Genomic DNA, 17,197 nt, shown 5'->3' with positions numbered 1-17,197 from the left:
ATTTTGAAATGTACCTATTTTCAAAGAGAAAACGTGGTGTGCATTTGTGTCATTCCTTCAAGTTTGTGGGGAATTATAGCCATTTTATAATCGTTTTAGGCACAAGCAATTAAAAAATAACACTTAGTACCCAGGAACAAACATTGTGTTACATAGTGTAATTCGAGGGCGAATATGTACGGTGAACTTGTTTCGCAGATCGAACGTAGCCAACCGTGCTTAGCGGAGGTGCGGGAAATATAACTGTATTGGTATGAAAAGGGTAACTTCCCCCGCATCTAAATGTAAACTCGGCGTATGATTAAGACGTTGATCCTGCACCGCACAGGATCTTCCTCTCCTCTGTTGCCTCCGACCGCCCGTCTCTCTCTCTTCTCAATAATGAAGCGTATTTATTCGCACTTACGAGAATAATGGCATCTCAACCCCCCCCCCACCCACTGATTAACATCACCATCAATTCTGGCTGTAATTAAACAAAATCATCATACCAAAAAAAAGTACCCGCTTCTGCAAACCTCCACGGAAGCGCGCGCACTTCCCTTTCACCTCCGCAAAACGCCGAGATGTCGTTACGTTGAAACAATGCGTACAATCAGTGGCAATGTGTCTCAAACCCAACTATTTCTGTAAATCATCGTTAAACCTCCATCAAAACAGGAGAATGCGTGCGGGATGGAAACAATTAGATTCAACGGCACGCACAAATGTGCTGCTGCTGCTCACTAAGTGTGTGACAGCACGTGTCACGTGACCACCACATTGCACGTGACGTGCTCTCAGCTTTGTCTCGACCACCAACTCCAGAGATTGAACACATCAAGGTGCGCTGCTGCTCACAAACAGCGTGACGGCACGTGTCACGTGACCACCACATTGCATGTCCAATGCTCTCAGCCTTGTCTAGACCACCATCTCAAGACATTCAACAACACACAAAGGTGCGCTCCTGCTTACAAACAACGTGAGGGCACGTGGCTCCCACCCATATGCCTTGCGTGTACAATACTAGCCTCATGGAAGCCACGAACTCCGAAGAGCCAAACGTTATGATTTGTTTAGGCCGCAGGCTCAAAAGGTGTCAAAAAACATGGCCTTCACAAGGGGTATCGGTGAAAGGAAGAGTCGCTGACGACTCGAGGAGGAGTCGTTTGGTCGGAGTGTGCGTCCACGTGCGGCTGATGAACCCAGCGACGCACAAGTACAGACACTTACACGCGCGTGCCGCGCTGCGTAATTGTACGATCCACTGTGCGAAGATGGGGCGATATGAAAACGGCTGAAATAGGAGCCCGCGTTCAGCACAAACCCCGACTGAAAGGAGAGCCGCGTGTTGCTGATGAGCCAATACCTCCCCCCCCACCGCCGCCCCATCTCCCTCTAAAACGTCCACGCATCGGATACGATCATCACCACCACCATCATCAATTCACGTGCAACGTTCGCAAAAAGTTGCCCTACGACGCAAAGCACCGCAGGTGACATTCGACGTGGGGGCCGCTGCACGGCTCTCCGAGGTGGGGCTCTTCGGCTCTCGCACCGGCGCGAAGGGCCCACGTGTCGAAGCGTTTCTCAGCGCCCGGGCACGTGCGGCGAAACGTCGGACACCGTCGCCCCGGCAACACGCCGGTGCTGCAAGCCGGACGACTCTGGCACGCGTGGGGCTTTTGCCGACGGGTGCCAAAATCGTCAAAGGTCAACGCCGCGTGCGTGGGTCACGGTGCATTTATTGGCAAGGGCAAAATGTTGACCTCAAAGCAGTCGCTTTTGAAATATCGGTGACTTTGTATCACGCTTGTTTTCCCTCCCTCCTAATCATTATGAGTATGTTAACAACTTAATTGCGTAATTGGCCCAAAAAAAAAACACGTGCAAAGTGGAAAATGCTAATTAGGCCCAAGATGAAAAAAACCCACCTCTGGCGTGGCTTCGCGGGCGCCTGCATTGTGCGTCAAACTCTCTGTGCCGCCAGCGCACATCGGGCACCGCTAAATTATTGATGGCTCCTGAATAATGCACGCGTTGGAGGCGCGACATCAATAGTTAATGCGTCTCCGGGGGGCGGCATTCGCCGCACGAGATACGGAGCCGAGCGTGCGTGGCAAAAGCCAACCGCCCAAAGTCATCATCAACTAAGTGGTGATCATGACGATCATTGTTACTGAGACCAGGAGCAACAACGTGCTGATCATCGGCATCACCGTCATCATCATCATCATTATCACCACCCACACGATGATCATCAATCATCATAATCATCATCACCACCACCACCAATGAGACCACCACCAGCGCCAGCATGTATCTATGTATGTGATAATCGGAGGTGCGGGGGAAGGACAAGGAACTAAACACACGCAAAAAAAGCATCCACTGCAAAGGTCAATTGATCATCATCATCATCATCACCACCATCATCACCAACACGAGTGCACGCCACCTCATCTCAACGACGACTTCTGCCGCGTAACGCAATGGGGGCAGGCGGATAGTTTCCATACCGAGGGGCCTAATGAGGCATTCGGATACCTCCAAGCGGGCCTCAGCGTCGTACAATCACAACGCACACATGAACGCGCAGGCACGAAGAGGGCATTGTAGTAACAGAAGTGGCCAAACGAATATCACAGCGTGCTCGAGCCAGATTGACAATATCACCTCCCACCCACCCACTCCTCCTCCCCCCGCCCGCTTGTACCTGATTAGTGCGGCTAAGACGCTTCCCAAGTGGCGAATCAATATACGTCGCGAGCCGTGTCCGAGTGGGGAGTTCGTGTCCGAGTGGTCGTGGACTTTTACCAATCACGAAGTCGCCTGCCACGTCCTGACACGCGGGGCCATCGGCTTCACCGCTTTCCGTGCAGGAACGAGCCAGCCAGCCAGCGCGCACTCGGCCACATTTACATCCATAATGCAGGTGGTTTTTAAGTCCTTTATATTAAATTCACTTGCTTGCTTAGGACCGTGCAAATCTTTCGGTCGTTTTTTAACCCACTTCCCGTGATCCAATCGAGCTGACATTTTCCACACAGACTCGTTGTGCGTGACAATTAATGTTCGTGAACATTTTTTCCCAAAATTTTACACTTTTTAGGAAAAAATAAATTATATTTAATTACCAATTGCTTAATGGTGGCAGGCAATCATCTGACCCATAGGTGGCAGCCATCTCAAGCCAGAGGACGCATATAAAGGATTTATAGTGAAAAACTTTGTTTTTACGGGTAAATTTTTTTTCAATTGGGGTTAGATCGCGTAAATATATAAATGTGTCAGAGCTTGAATTAAAGATTTCGTGACTGCAGGAATTCTAATTCTTGGGTCTTTTGGTGAAGTCACGTAGATAGGTTATTTTCACCGAGAGACCCAATACTATAATTATAAATGTGTCGTTAAACCCGCCACCGTCCGACACCGTCCGACACAGCCAATTAGTAAGGTTTGTCACGTAAACAGAACGTGCCCAATTCGTTACGAGTACAGCACTAACCTGTGTGTTGGAGATCAAAGCCGCAACGTTTACAATCAGAGTACGAAGTGTCGCCGGCAATAACGCTGGTCGCGAAGGCCGATGTGGTGCATTCACATTGACATCAGTTTAACACGTGGCAGGCTTTCGCGACCATTATTATTCATAATCAACTTTTTGGGTTTAGATCGCGTTATTTATAAATGTGTTGTAACCCTCGCTTGTGGTTTCACGCTTCAACACACCGGTGGGCTAAAGCAGTGAACTATTTGTCTTTTGTCAACGTGACACTTTTTTGCTGATTGGCCGTTTCGGGTGGTGGAGGGTTACGACACATTTACAAATAACGCGATCTAAACCCAAAAACATTGATTATGAATCACATTGATATCGTTCGCGCCGCCGCATGCATTGGCGGCTCGAGCGGAGATGTTGCTCATTACAGGTCGTGACGCGGGCCCTATTTTTGGCACGGCTCCGTTCTCTGCGTGACTCATCCGTGGTGCGTTAAAAAAAAAAACCAATTACGGCAACAACAAAGAAAGAGAGAAGCCAATTAACACGGCCGCTCATCGACACGAGAGGCGTTGGGGTTTTATTTTTGGTGTTAGATTCACGGCCACGGTTTGACGGGCGCCGTCAAACAGCTGACTTCTGCACATGGCCACGTGTTTATCGCTTTACGATCCCGGAGATGGCCGTAAAGAGGTCGGACCATGAACGTCAGACTTGGATCCGAGGTTTAGGCCACCCGCATTTATGTTTCATTCGTTGCTCTGTCCGGCGTTGGCCGTAGGAGGCGCGGTCGTCGAAACGAAGGGGTGTACGGGTCTCGGTATCAATCCGAATCATCCTGCAGCAAGCCCATGTTCATTGACACGACACACACACACAAAGACAAAGTCCCCCGTATAGCCTTAACCGACTTCCAACCGACCAGTGTAGCCTTTAACAGACTGTTGGGGCAAGTGCTGTTAGCGAGCACCGATGAAGGCCGGCACGGCAAACGAGGGGGTGGGTGGCCAGCACCACGCCCGACCGCCTTTGTATCCCCAGTGCTGATGTGTACACACCGCACCAGGTACTCATTTAAGGCTGAGCCAATCAAGAGGAAAGCCCAGGACCGGTTCAAATATTCACCACTGTTGTTGCTTGTGAGTGCAAATTGGACTCGGGTCACTGGGTTCATAGTGCAGTGCGCTAACCATTGTGCCACAGCTCCCTGCTCACACACAATCCTCTCACCCTCACAATCATTGCCGGTACCCCCCCCCCAGCCCCACATCGTGTACGGCGTAGAGATGAGGGCCTCCCCTCGCCGTGCATGCCTTAATTGAACATACTTCACCAAGCTAGTGCGGGTTGGTGAATGCGGTGGGGGTTGACGTTGGGGCATAGTACAGTACAACAGTTGACTTTGCGTTACCTGCGTGCCCTCCGTGCTGCCGGCCACTAAATAGCCCCGGCAGCAGCCTATAACCTATAATAGCACCGCTGGTATGCACGCTGGTCGCTCGTTCAAGCGCTATCCGGGCTCAACGCTCGCTTCATCTTTTCGAGGTCTACGCAGGGACGAGTTGGTCACTCGCAGGGAAGAAGCAGGGAAACTCGATGCCCGGAACGATTCCTCATCATCGCGTGGCGATGCCCAGGCGAGGTTGTCCAACCTCTGGGTGCATGTTGAGTGGTCGGAGCCTCTCTCTGTGGGAGGGGGGGGGGGAGAGTGGAGAGGGGGGGACATGGGAATGGCTAAAGTCGTGATGGATCTCAGTCCTCAGTCCATGTCTCCGTGTCTTTCCCCGTGCCTGTGTTTCTGTCTCCGTCAATGAATATGAACAATCTGTAAACCCTGCGCTGCCGCCAAGCAGTATCCGCTCGCTGTCGGAGGAGAATTTAGAGGTGCGAGGAGGAACCACGGACGAGCGGTGCAGAGCTTGTCAATAAATGTCAACAAATCTTTGGGTCATGACTTGCTGTGCGTTTTCTTGTCGAGGGAGCACAGGTCAAGATATGACTGATTTGTGTCGTTTTCTTTTCATCTTACCCCAGGGCACATATGCCCCGCCCACTTCGTTGTGCCGCAGGAGCGCTTGTGCCACGCCCATTTTTGAAACCTTTAAAAACGGTTGCCTTCGGTGACCTTCCCCCTCTTTCCTCCTGAAGACGATCGCTTGTGTTGTTATTGAAACGTCGTGGTTTTTGTTTATTATTATTTTATTTTTATTACCGAAAGAACCAGAATAAGTCGACATTATAGACTGCCAGTACGCTCACTCAGGTTAAGAACCAGGCTACAGTCTGCATTATAGGCTGCCAATACTCTCACCAAGCTTAAAAACCAGGTTCCAGTCTACATTATAGACTGCCAGTACATTCACTCCGATTCGAACAGGCTACAGTGTACATTAGTGTTTATTTTTATTTTTTATTTTATTTTTATTCACTTTATTTTTTTTCTTCTTCTTCTTCTTATTTGTCTAGAAACGTGACTTTACCGAAAGAACCAAAAAATATGACGTCATATTTATATTCATGTGTATTCATGTAAGTGCGTAGTCGACCGTGCTAATCAGAGGTGCGGGGTGTTAAGGTGTTCTCGGCCAATCGATGAGCGTTTACACGTGGGAGGAAATGGCAGCGCCCGGAGAAAACCTACGCATGCGAGGGGGAAACACTCCATCGCAGTGTTTTCCTTGCAAGGCCCACGGGCCACTGGCGGCCGCCCTGTGGCCTCGAGTGCGGCCCCTGACGTGCGGCCCACCGACAACACACAAATGGTGACAACAACCCCCATCATCATCATCATCGTGCTGCTGTCAAACCCCCAATGGTTTCAAATGTGTGGCGGCCCTCACACTGATCATGTTTTATCGGTGAAAGTGTCTCTCTATCACCTCCCCCCCGCCCAAAATTGGTGAAAAACACTGCTCTATCCGATACAGACAGAACAGGCTGAAGTCCGCACTTTGTTGTACCGCCGAAGTCTCGCAACGTGCGTGCGCGGCCCACCAACCCCGGGCGGGGCGGAGCGGTGCGGTGCGCGTCCTACGCACCGCATGTACTTGTCCCACTCCAGGTCGGCCAGGTATCGTCGAGAAGACGAGGAAGGGGTCGCGTTGGCACGAGGGGCCGGTGGGGGGGCGGGCGTCCTGGGGTTGTAGCGGCCCGGACCAACAGGGTTCTGATCCGGGAAGCGAACGCGGTGAGGGGGCAGGGGGTGGCGGACAGAGAATTCCGTTAATTTACACGAATCGATCTCAGCATCAAACGTCAGACAGAAAGCAATGATTTAGCAACCACAACTTTCTCTCCAGGGCGCAGAATCTGATGGTGCCCTAAGTGGGTTTTGCCTGCGTCACGCCTGGCTTCAGGGAGGGCAAGGCACCTGGCTGCCCATGAAGAGGCGGTCCGAGCGGAAGTTGAAGCGCGCCGAGCTGCTGAGGAAGGGAGGGCGGGAGGCGCTCCGCACTTCGCGCGCCTCCAGGTTCACGTCGTAGGTGCCAGGCCCAGGCCAGCTCTGAGGGAGGGCACGCACACAGGGGAGGCCGAATCAGGAGGACTCAAGACCGAGGACTTCTTCACAATTTGGCCCAATCGCCCGATGAAGCTGGTTGAAATCACGGGCGAAACATCGAATTGTAAATGTATGTATGTTTGGACTTCGTTCGCACCGTACGTAGCCAACCGTGCTAATCGGAGGTGCGATGTTGTGGGTTTACTCTCCAACACACCGGTGTGCCGAAGTAGCATCTAATTGGCGCATCAACATCCCCGTTAGAGCCGCCAATGCAAGCGCGGCGCAAACGATGTCAATGTGAGTTCACCACGTAGGCCTTCGCAACCAGTATAATTGCTGGCGAAACGTCGTACTCAGATCGTAAACGTTGCGGCTTTGCTCTCCAACACACCGGTGTGCTGTACGAGTAACGAATTGGGCACGTTCTGTTTACGTGACAAACCTTACTGATTGGTTGTGCCGGGTCGTGGCGGGTTTAACGACACTTCGATATATTTATGCAATCTAACCCCCAAAAAAGCCATTCATTATCATGGATAATATTGGTTGGCGAAAGCCCACGTGGTAAACAGACAGGGGAGCTCAGAACTCAGTTGTGGTGGGCCTGAAGGCCACTGCTTGCCCATATCCACATAGCCACGCCCATGTCCATATAGCCACGCCCACATTCACACAACCACGCCCACACGATTGCTAGCCCTGCCACACGCAGCGAGCGGTCTTCCTATTGGGGCTCTTCGTGATGTTGGCTCCGCCTACCGTTCGGGTAGCCCCGCCTACTAATTAGTTGGCTTCACCCTCTGCCCGTATCGTGGATTGAACTACCGAGGCCAGATAATTTATCTGAAAAACGTGGGGGACAAAATCCTAAGTTTTAGATAAATCTTTTGACACGAGGGAGGTGGGGGGGGGCACATTTGATGAAATCGGAACTGTCCTGGCCAATGCAGGAGGTTTGATAGCTCTGTCTGCTGTGAGGACTGTAGCCGATGATGCAACAAGCTCGGCTATTACCCAGATGGGTTGCCTAAGAGCCCAGTCTGCGGAAAACAGGGCTGCAGTCCAATTCGAGCCGAAGCGAGGGCTGTTTGATTCAACACTGGAACTCTTCCAATCCCTACAACTGGTCATAGGGGACCTGTTTGGCCACATTCAAATAAAAAATAATGGACTGTACTGGCAGTAGTTTGCAAACAAAAATGAACTCCACCTTTGTCATTCATACTGCTTTATAGCAGAAACTAAATAAAAAATAGGCTGTTCTGAAAAAAAAGATGGTAATTAACAATAAGCTCTCCTGTCTGCCATTTGTCCATCTTTCTGTCTATCCATCTCTATGTCCTGCCTTTCAACTGTCTTCGCATGTCTCTCCGTCCATACATCTATTTGTACGTCCATTCGTTTGTCCACATCACTCCATCCGTTCATTCATCAGTTTATCACTTGTCTATCTGTGGGTCTTTGCTTCAATCTGTCTGTACATCCGTTTGTCTTTACGACAGTCGGTCAGTCCCTTCATCTGTGTTTCCAGCCATCAGTCCATCTGTCCGTCCTTCCATATCTCCTTCATTCTGTTTGTCCATCTGCCTTTACATTTGTCTTTGCATTTGACTGCCTGTTTGTGCATCCATTCATTCGGTCCATCCACCCGTCCAAATGTTTGACAATACATTCGCTTGCCCATGCTTTCATCCACTGCTCCATCAATCGCTCTGCCGGTCCCGTGGGAGTCTAACGGTGCCAATACGGCACGGCAGATGACCGTCCCGGGTCGTGCAGCGGCGTCGTTGGGCGCGACGTGCGACGTTACGCTCCACGTGCCGGCGGAAGCTTCTCTCGCGGAACCGAATCGACGCGCGCCCCAAACAACACGCGGCGCAACCCAACGACGGCGTCGCGCGTGCGCCGATCGCGGTGCGGCTCGGTTACCGGCTCCCGGCGGCAGTGAGCCGGCGCGTCCAGGCACAGGCGCAGGCCGGGCCGCGCGTTGGGGCCGGGCTCCGGGGCGAAGCGGCCGCTCCTCGTCCTGGCGGCCAGCGCCTCGGCCATGGATGGCTGGGGGCAGCCGCGGGGGCCCGACCACAGTGACTCCTGAGATCGACGGAGAGGAGAGGGGAGCGCGGTGGGGGGGGGGAGATTTTTGGAAGTCTGCTGGGAGTGGGGACACGAATGGCACTGATGCGTGTGGCGTGAGGCTCTGCTCGGGGAGTTGAGGCCAGTGGCTGACGCTCCAAGCCATTGGCAATAATGCACTCCCAATGGTGATGACGACGATGATGATGATGGTGCATTAAAATGTTACGGATAATTCCTGAACTTGCATCACACCTCATCTGACACGTTTCAAAAAAGGGCACCCCGCAGTGGCAGCTGTCCCTATTCGGCACAAGTTGCCGCAGCGCCTGGCCTTTAAGTGGGCATCAGTCTGCCAGCGGGGGGGGGGGGGGGGCGGAGGGGGCGATGATTGTCGCTCTGTGTGACATCCCGATTGGGTAAAAAGTGGGGCCATTTCTCCAAAGTGCAGAATTGGGTGACTACTGGACGTCTGTGAAAAAGAGCTTCATAGCTCATCGGATTTCTCCAGCTAAAAATAAACATTCTGATTCTCAGGTGAACCTTTACCATCCACTGCGAGCGAAGCCGACAGCGCTTCGTGCCACTTCACGTTTAACACAAAACCGCAGCATTAACCAGGGCGGCCCGAACGGAATCGAACCGCGAACCTCTGCTACGAGCGAGAAACGCAGCTGCCGCTGGGGTGCCACGTCGCCGGCGACTCCAGCGGACGACGGAGCGCATCCCCCACCCCCCCCCCCCGTGGCTCTCACCGGTGCCGCGAGCCACCCGGTGCGCACGGGGTCCGTGCGTCGGCCCGTGAAGAGGTCGTACGGACCGCGCGCGCTCACGACCCGCGCGGCCAACTCGTCCGTGAAGCTCCTGTGCTCATGGGTCCCCGGGCCCAATCCGCTGCCCTGCGCGTTCACACAAAGACAAAGATCCCCCGTGTAGCCTGTTGGGGCAAGTGCTGTTGGCCAGCAGCGCCTATGAAGGCCGGAACGTCACACGGTGGGGGGGGGGGGGGGGGGCAGCACTACCCCCGGCCGCCTTTGTCTCCCCAGTGGCTATGTTTACACATCGCATCAGGTACTCATTTGAGGCAGAGTCGACCTAAGGGAGACCCAGGACCGGTTCAGGTACGTGAGCGGGGATCGATCCCGGCTCGCCGAATTCGTCGTGCTAACTGCTACGCTACCACTCCCTCAACACAAACAAACCCCCAAAGATCTCCGGTATAGCCTTAACAGACAACACACACATACACAAGTTAGAGACGTCGAATTGTCTTTAAATAAAAGTACGGGGGCGTTGGTAAGGCGCGCGTCACGGCTATGAAGGGACGGCGGGCGGCGGTCTAGACGGACGCAGGAACGGCAGCGGATATGGAGCGACGAGATTGCTTCTCGTCTTGCAGGAGCCGCGTGGATTGCCCGTCGCATCTCGGGACCCGTAAGAGACAGGCGGCGACTTGGGGGGGGGGGGGGGGGGGAGGAAACGCCTTCATCCAGCGGTGGATAGCTCATGGCTGATGTTGACGGTGGGGCGATAACAACGCGGCACGGAGCGATAGAGAGGGGGCCCCAGCGTGACCCCACGTGACCCCACGCACCGTTTCGGGGGTGCCGCGGTTGACGATGCTGCTCAACTCCATGGGGCCGCGCGAGGAAGGTTGGTGGGCCCACGCCGCTCCCGGCCGCACGTAGGAGCCCGGACCAGGAGTCGAACTCTGCGGGATATTTTAACCACACAGTGAGCGTCGCCGCAATTGCACGGCTACGCGTTGCGATCGTCGATTTTGTATTTTTTTTCTCTCTCTCTCTCTCTCTTTTGGCGCATCAGCAGCAGAAAATGCGATTCCCCATCTCATCTCCCGGCGTTCAGTCGTTGGCAGAGGAAAGGAGGAGGAAGACTTTTAGCCTGGACTTGCAAATACTTACACAGACACTACAGACTTGCATAGAGATCCATAGACCTGGACAGAGACCCGTAGTATATCTATGAAAATGACTTTCAACCTTCGTAGTTTGAACCGACGAAGGTGGTGGTAGGATTTTTTTTTTAATATTTAAATTTTCTCAATGCCACGCTGTGTCCCGAGAGGTGACGTGCGACGATGGAGACGCGTAACGAGTTGCGATGTAAGCAGCAGGCAGCTGTTGTGACGATAAACAAAGCCACGCTGGAATTTACGACGGGAGTCGCCGCTGGCACGATCATCATCACATCACGGCGCGTGAGCGGTCGACGGGCACGCAACGTTATTTACTGCGTCAGCAAACCGCTGCCGTGCACCGCTTCACCTTGGCAAAAGTTCGTTCACGTATGAATTCAAGTTGTTTCCTGCCGAACGAGCCTGATGATTGGTAAACAAGCCCAGCGTGACGCAGAGTGTTGGAATAAAAAGGTGCTCTATCCTCACCTTGAATCGGAGCTCTCAGCGTCACGTGGCGCACAAGGTCAACACCATCGCAAGGTCTCCTTCGCGTAAAAATAAACGGCCCACGGAAGTGGATGACACAGAGCTTCCTCTGAAATTCCTGCAAGTGAACCTCTAGGGAGCAGCACTTGACCACTCGTCTTTCCCACCGAGAGTAATGGTCGTCGCACGAGAGTGTCCCAATATTTGTAATTCTCAAAAAAATGTATTTTGCCAAAGTACAGATTACAATTCAACGTTACGGGTTTGTTTTTGTGTGTGCGGTCATTGGTGGCTGTGCTGAGGACATCAACTCGCTACATCTGAGGACCAGCTTTAATCAGAGGCGGCTGCCAATTGGATTCAAACCCAGGGTCTCGGTGGTGCAGGCTCAACGCTCTGCCCTCTTAGGCCCCCCCGGTCACCTCCTACTCCACATCATCAACGTCAATAAAAAGACGCCAGGACACGATCTTCCTTTAGAGTCACACCAAAAGTTGCGTTTGCGTACGATGAGCGGAGCGCTGGGCGGATAAGCGCAGAGAGTTGGCACAGTAGCGGGAGGGGGGGTACAGCTGGTGCATCTGCCAGCCATCTCAGTCAGTGAACCCATGGCACCTGCTGCGTGTGGCCCGTGACCTCCTATCAGCGGTGCCATCGAAACTTCACGTGGCCTCAAATCGCACCTAGCATGGCACAAGCGCCGTGGTGACGTCACCGCCACTGAGTGGTGAACGGCGGTTGTTGTTGTTGTTGTTCTCATCGGTTAGGGTTATTAATATTTGTTGTTGTTAGGCTGTCAAACTTCGGTGAGTATTCTCTCACCTTGCCGATGTTCAAGAAGCGCTCCTCCAGCGTGTCGCACACTCCCCTCCGACTCGATGGTCTCTCCCGCTCCAGGTCAATGAAGTCCTTTGTGTCATAGATCCCAGGGCCTAGCCTACTTTTCTGAGGGGGGCGTGGGGGGGGAGGAATATAGGGGGTGGAGTAGAGGAGAAGCTGGAGAGAACAGGGCAAGTCTCTGCGTGGCTACATGTGAAAGTGGCAGCAACAACGTCCTGGAGCAACCAGGGAAAATTCGCCGAGGAGTCTCGGGGGCTCATTTTTTGCAGGTGGGACTTTCATCCGTCCACGAACCCCTCTGGACGAGTACCTGGGTTCGCTCCTTCTCCCAGGCCTCGCGGTGTCTGAAGTGAGGTATCCGGGCCGACCGGGACAGCTCCACCTCGCGTGCCCAGCCCGGCCCGCTAGCCCGGCGAGAAACGGCCCGCACGCCGAACCCTCCGGAGCCCTCGGGGTTGTAGCGCCCGGGACCCAGGGCCCTGACCTAGAGGAGTTGGGGGGGGGATGCGTCAAGCCAGAGTCGTTTGCCTTCGTCGTCATCAGCAGCAGCATAAACAGCGGTAGCATCGTGATAATTTGTTTTTTACCCTTCTATCTGGCAACAAAACTGACACCTTTTTATAAGGAGTCATGTTTGCATAGACCACAATACCTGCAGTCATAATGCAAACAAAAAACATAACTCTGATATTTACACCATTGGAACCTCATTTGCCAGTAAAAAATATGATAATTGGTTTTTTACCGTTCTATCTGGCAACAAAACTGACACCTTTTTACAAGGAGTCATGTTTGCATAGACTACAATACCTGCAGTCATAATGCAAAAAAAAAAACACAACTCTGATAATGTGCACTGTTCTTGAAGTTGATTGGTCCACACCCGAGACAGCTTTCCTTAGAGCCTAGTCTCACATGGGTTGGACCAGATGACGCCAGATAGAAGGGTAAAAAACCAATTATCATATTTTCACTGGAAAATGAGGTTCCAATGGAGCGGTAGCATCATTAGCGCCACCTCTGATTTGCATGGTGGGCTGCGTACGGTGCAATTTTTTTTTTCAACGCAGTACAAATATATACCCCGTGGCGATGGGAGTAGGGTGGCCACCTCTGCGTTTGGCACGGAGAGTCGAGGAATTGGCATCTGCATTGGTGCGACGGCGATCGATTTGCACGGAGACCCGCGCTGTTGTGTCGAGCTTTTATCGCACGAGATTGCAGAGTGTTGACAATAGACCGAGTGCCGACATGACAAACACGTCCGCGATGTCGGGGAGTGGGGGGGGAGAAGGTGACAATCTGACGATGTCAGGATTGGGTTGCTTCCCGCTGGGACCCCATGAGCCCTGGGAAGCCGCTCTCTGCCAATCATCCACCTCCTCCTCATCCTCCTCACCTGGTTGCTCATGGTCTGCGAGCAGTAGGGGGCCTCCGTGTAGGTGCCGAGTGGCTTCAGCTGCGGATGAATTCCAGAGACGTTGAACCTTGATCGGCGTGGCGCAGGAGGGGACAATGAGGGATGTGTGCCGGTCGAGACGGACGGTGAATTAGAACGCGTGATATCTGCATTGGCAGTGGGTGCACAGGCATTACTAACGAAGTGCACACACACACATCGTTTTCGATTCGTCTTCCTTCCTTGCACCCTGCCACTGGAATAAACTTCCCCTCTGCAATTAATTCCCCCTCATTTCGTTCCTCTCTTGAAGCCTCACCTCGTTTCCATCGACCATTCTCTTCCTACTCTTAGTTCTTTCGGTAAAGTCACGTAGGTAAAAAATGAAATAAAAATTTATAAAAATAAAACAATAGAAATCACGACGTTTCGGAGGCAACACAAGTCTCCGTCATCAGGTGGGACCGTCACAGCCAGATTTGCTGCATCAAGTGTACTTAAGAGCTTACACCTTGAACCCCTCCCTCACTTGATGCAGCAAATCTGGCTGTGACGGTCCCACCTGATGACGGAGACTTGTGTCACTCATTCCTGGGCCCTTGCACTGCCATCTAAAATCACTCGACTTTTTTTGTTACCGCTTTTAAACGATGCCATCGGGCGCATTGAGCCGAGACACTCTATAAATATCAAATAAGATAAGATCGTGAACGTTGCCCGAACAATACAAATAACAATTACGATACGTGACATTCCAGGCAATTGTATTCAGCAAATCCTGTGAATGGCAATCGATTCGAGTGTGACACAGGGAAGGCCACAATGACACCGTTTACAACTGATACGAAATTTGAGAATGAGGCTTGGACCGGACGCGTCACGGCCTAGAAGGGAGGATGGTGGACACAGATCACAGAGGGAGTGGCAGAGAGAACGCCCATCGTTAAGGAGATGGAGCAATGAAATCGGCTCGTGTGCCGGCGCTGGGCGGTTTGTTTGGTGTCGCGCACCTGGCCACGGAAAATCATGGAATGTCAGCACCTGGGCCCGGGCAAGGCGATACAAAATCAACGCCTGTGTATACACGCGACTGAGGCGGTCGTCAGTGAGCGCATACAGGCGAGACCGAGATATGGGTGACATAACATTCCTCCCTATACCTGATACCTGTGAAACGAGACGTCAGTAGCCGATACAGGTAAGATTAAAATTGTGTCAGTGCCTGAATAACAGGTGAGATTTGAGGGTGTCACTACATGGATACAGGTGAGGTTGGTACAGGTAAGATGACGCTACGGCAGCACCCAAATACAGGTGGCATTTGAGCCTCAGTTCCCGGATACAGGTGAGATTTGAGGGCTTTCAGGAACTAGATCCAGGTGAATTTAAGTGACATCAGCGCCCGAAGGGAGTCCCGTACCTGGATACTGGTGAGATGCGAGGGCATCAGCAACCCAGACGCAGGCGATATGAGCGCGATGTCAGTAACTGGAGGCAGGTGATCGAGTCGTCAGCATCCGAACACAGATTCGAAAAACACCTCTGTTACCTGGCCGTTGCAGAACCGAACGGGGCACCGTGGAACGCCACGCCGGGCATTGCTGCAGCTCTCCCCGGGCTCTCGCCGGGGGTTCTACTGCCTCGGCAGAGCGCGAGAGTGCGGGCGGAGTGCGTGATTTTATTTGTTCTCGACTGCGTTTGTTTCTTCTGGTGCAATTTGCCGGCCGGTCGCTGGGCAACACGAAGCCCCAAAGAAATGCGGGGGGCCAAGCGGCAGTGGCCCGGAGCTGGCACGCGGCGGGGCTCAAGCGAAGGCGAGCGCCCACTCGTTCCGCGATTGCAACAACGGTAACTACAAACTTTTTTTTTGTCACCAGCTAAGGCCCCAGTGAGCAACGTACCTCTTTTTTTTCGTTCCAGAAGCGACCTGGGCTATCGCGAATGATAGATCGACGAAGTGGCTTACGGTGTGGAAATGTATTGCGGCCAAATACTCTAAACGCGTGATGTTGATTCTAAATGTGGAGGTAAAAACCCGGAGGACTCGGAGAAAAATTCACGCGACCACAGGGAGAGAGACCACACACAGACTCCAAATAGAGAGGCATCAGGGTCGGGATCGAACCCACGACTTCCTGCATACCAGGCGAGGTAGTTAACATCTCCTCGCCACCTTGGCAAGATGTTAACTCGCCACTGTGGCGAGATACGTGATAGGCCAAGTTCTATCCACTGCTGGATGAATATCTTCCGTGGGCATCTCTCTCGCTCATGAATCCTGTGATGTCACAATCCACCCGGCACCAGCTTGCACGCCAGCTGGTTTATTATAAGGGGCGAGTTTTCTTTTTTTTGTTTTACCACAGTTGCTGAGCACAAGTCTAAAGGGCCCATCAACAGACGGCGCCAATAAAAAGCTGCCGAAGATGACTTTAAACTTTTCATGAATTGCGCGAGGTTATGCTCGCTATCATCGCGAGAGACTGATGGAAGGGAATTCCCACGTGGAACAGTGCGTGGATGGAAGAAGCACAGACAGAGAGAGGTGGTGTGAGCTCCGGTGTGGTGTGACCTCCAATATAATAATTGAACAGCGTGGATGAGACGAGTTTGTCTGGTCGTGCCAGATGGTTTAGAGCTCATGATACACTCCGTCATCGCATCATTGATGATGGCAATCTGCGATGATTTCCAGTCTATTTTTGTTTTGTTTTACCAAGTAAGACCCACTGAGCTGTATAGCGCTTTTTCAGAAGCGACCTGGTTATCACAAATGATAGCTCAACGAAGTGGCTTGTCATGCGGGAATGTATAGCAGCCAAATACTCTAAACGCGTGATGTTGATTCTAAATGTGGAGGGATAAAAAAAAACGGAGGGCCCGGAGAAAAATCCACACGACCACTGGGAGAGAGACACTGCAAACTACAAATACAGCAGCAGGCATCAGTGGTCAGGATCGAACCCACGACCTCCTGTATACCAGGCGAGGTAGTTAACATCTCGCCACCGCGGTACGCTCCAGTGACCTCGCACACGAAGGCCGTGACCACTGGCCCCGCCCGTTGCAGACGATCGCGGTTCGACTCCAAAGGCCGCCCTGGTTATTACTGGGGGCGTCATAACCGTGACAATACTACGCGCCGTCTGCTTCACGGTGGACGTTAAAGATGCCCTGTGTGTATAACTACGTAGCCAACTGTACTTATGCCCTGACATTGGCAACGGTAGGCCATTGTGTGGCCCGGTGTCACGGTCAATAATTGGCAAATTTGGAATTTAAACCGTAAATAACTCTATTGCGATTATACATATAGCAATCATCGTCTCCAACTGGCAAAAGACTCATGTTCCAGGTCACTGATGCAAACGAGACTCATCCTGGTCGAGTTTTCACCTGGTTAACACAAAATTAATTTGAAATTTAAAAGTCTAGCACATATGGCATGTAGCGATAGGTTAAACTGTGGCGTGTAACAATTATTTTCAACGACCA

General features: G+C 52.4%; 1 protein-coding gene across 1 annotated transcript; it reads right to left on the bottom strand.

Annotated features, from left to right (window-relative positions):
- Positions 1-4,025: 4,025 nt before the first annotated feature.
- Positions 4,026-15,696, bottom strand: CIMAP2 (ciliary microtubule associated protein 2). The gene is made up of 10 exons (XM_078615135.1): positions 15,252-15,696; positions 13,703-13,790; positions 12,614-12,787; positions 12,286-12,408; positions 10,654-10,770; positions 9,815-9,958; positions 8,916-9,077; positions 6,855-6,986; positions 6,523-6,650; positions 4,026-5,170 (listed from the first exon to the last, which is right to left on the bottom strand). Exons 1-10 carry the CDS (start codon positions 15,299-15,301, stop codon positions 5,101-5,103), a joined length of 1,188 nt encoding a protein of 395 aa, XP_078471261.1. The 5' UTR covers positions 15,302-15,696; the 3' UTR covers positions 4,026-5,100.
- Positions 15,697-17,197: the final 1,501 nt, after the last annotated feature.

This window comes from Lampetra planeri, chromosome 46, assembly GCF_965212315.1.
Source record: "Lampetra planeri chromosome 46, kcLamPlan1.2.h2, whole genome shotgun sequence".
Classification (NCBI taxonomy): Eukaryota; Metazoa; Chordata; class Hyperoartia; order Petromyzontiformes; family Petromyzontidae; genus Lampetra; species Lampetra planeri.
The sequence above is the reverse complement of the archived record's forward strand: the minus strand, read 5'-3'. Positions and strand labels throughout refer to the sequence as shown.

Excerpts from the sequence above, each read along its gene's own strand:
- CIMAP2 (XM_078615135.1), bottom strand. The coding sequence starts at position 15,301 with ATGCCCGGCGTGGCGTTCCACGGTGCCCCGTTCGGTTCTGCAACGGCC. Across the intron at positions 10,771-12,285 it reads GCTTCTTGAACATCGGCAAG|AGTTCGACTCCTGGTCCGGG; the intron begins GTGAGAGAATAC and ends AATATCCCGCAG. Across the intron at positions 6,987-8,915 it reads CTCACTGCCGCCGGGAGCCG|AGCTGGCCTGGGCCTGGCAC; the intron begins GTAACCGAGCCG and ends GCCCTCCCTCAG.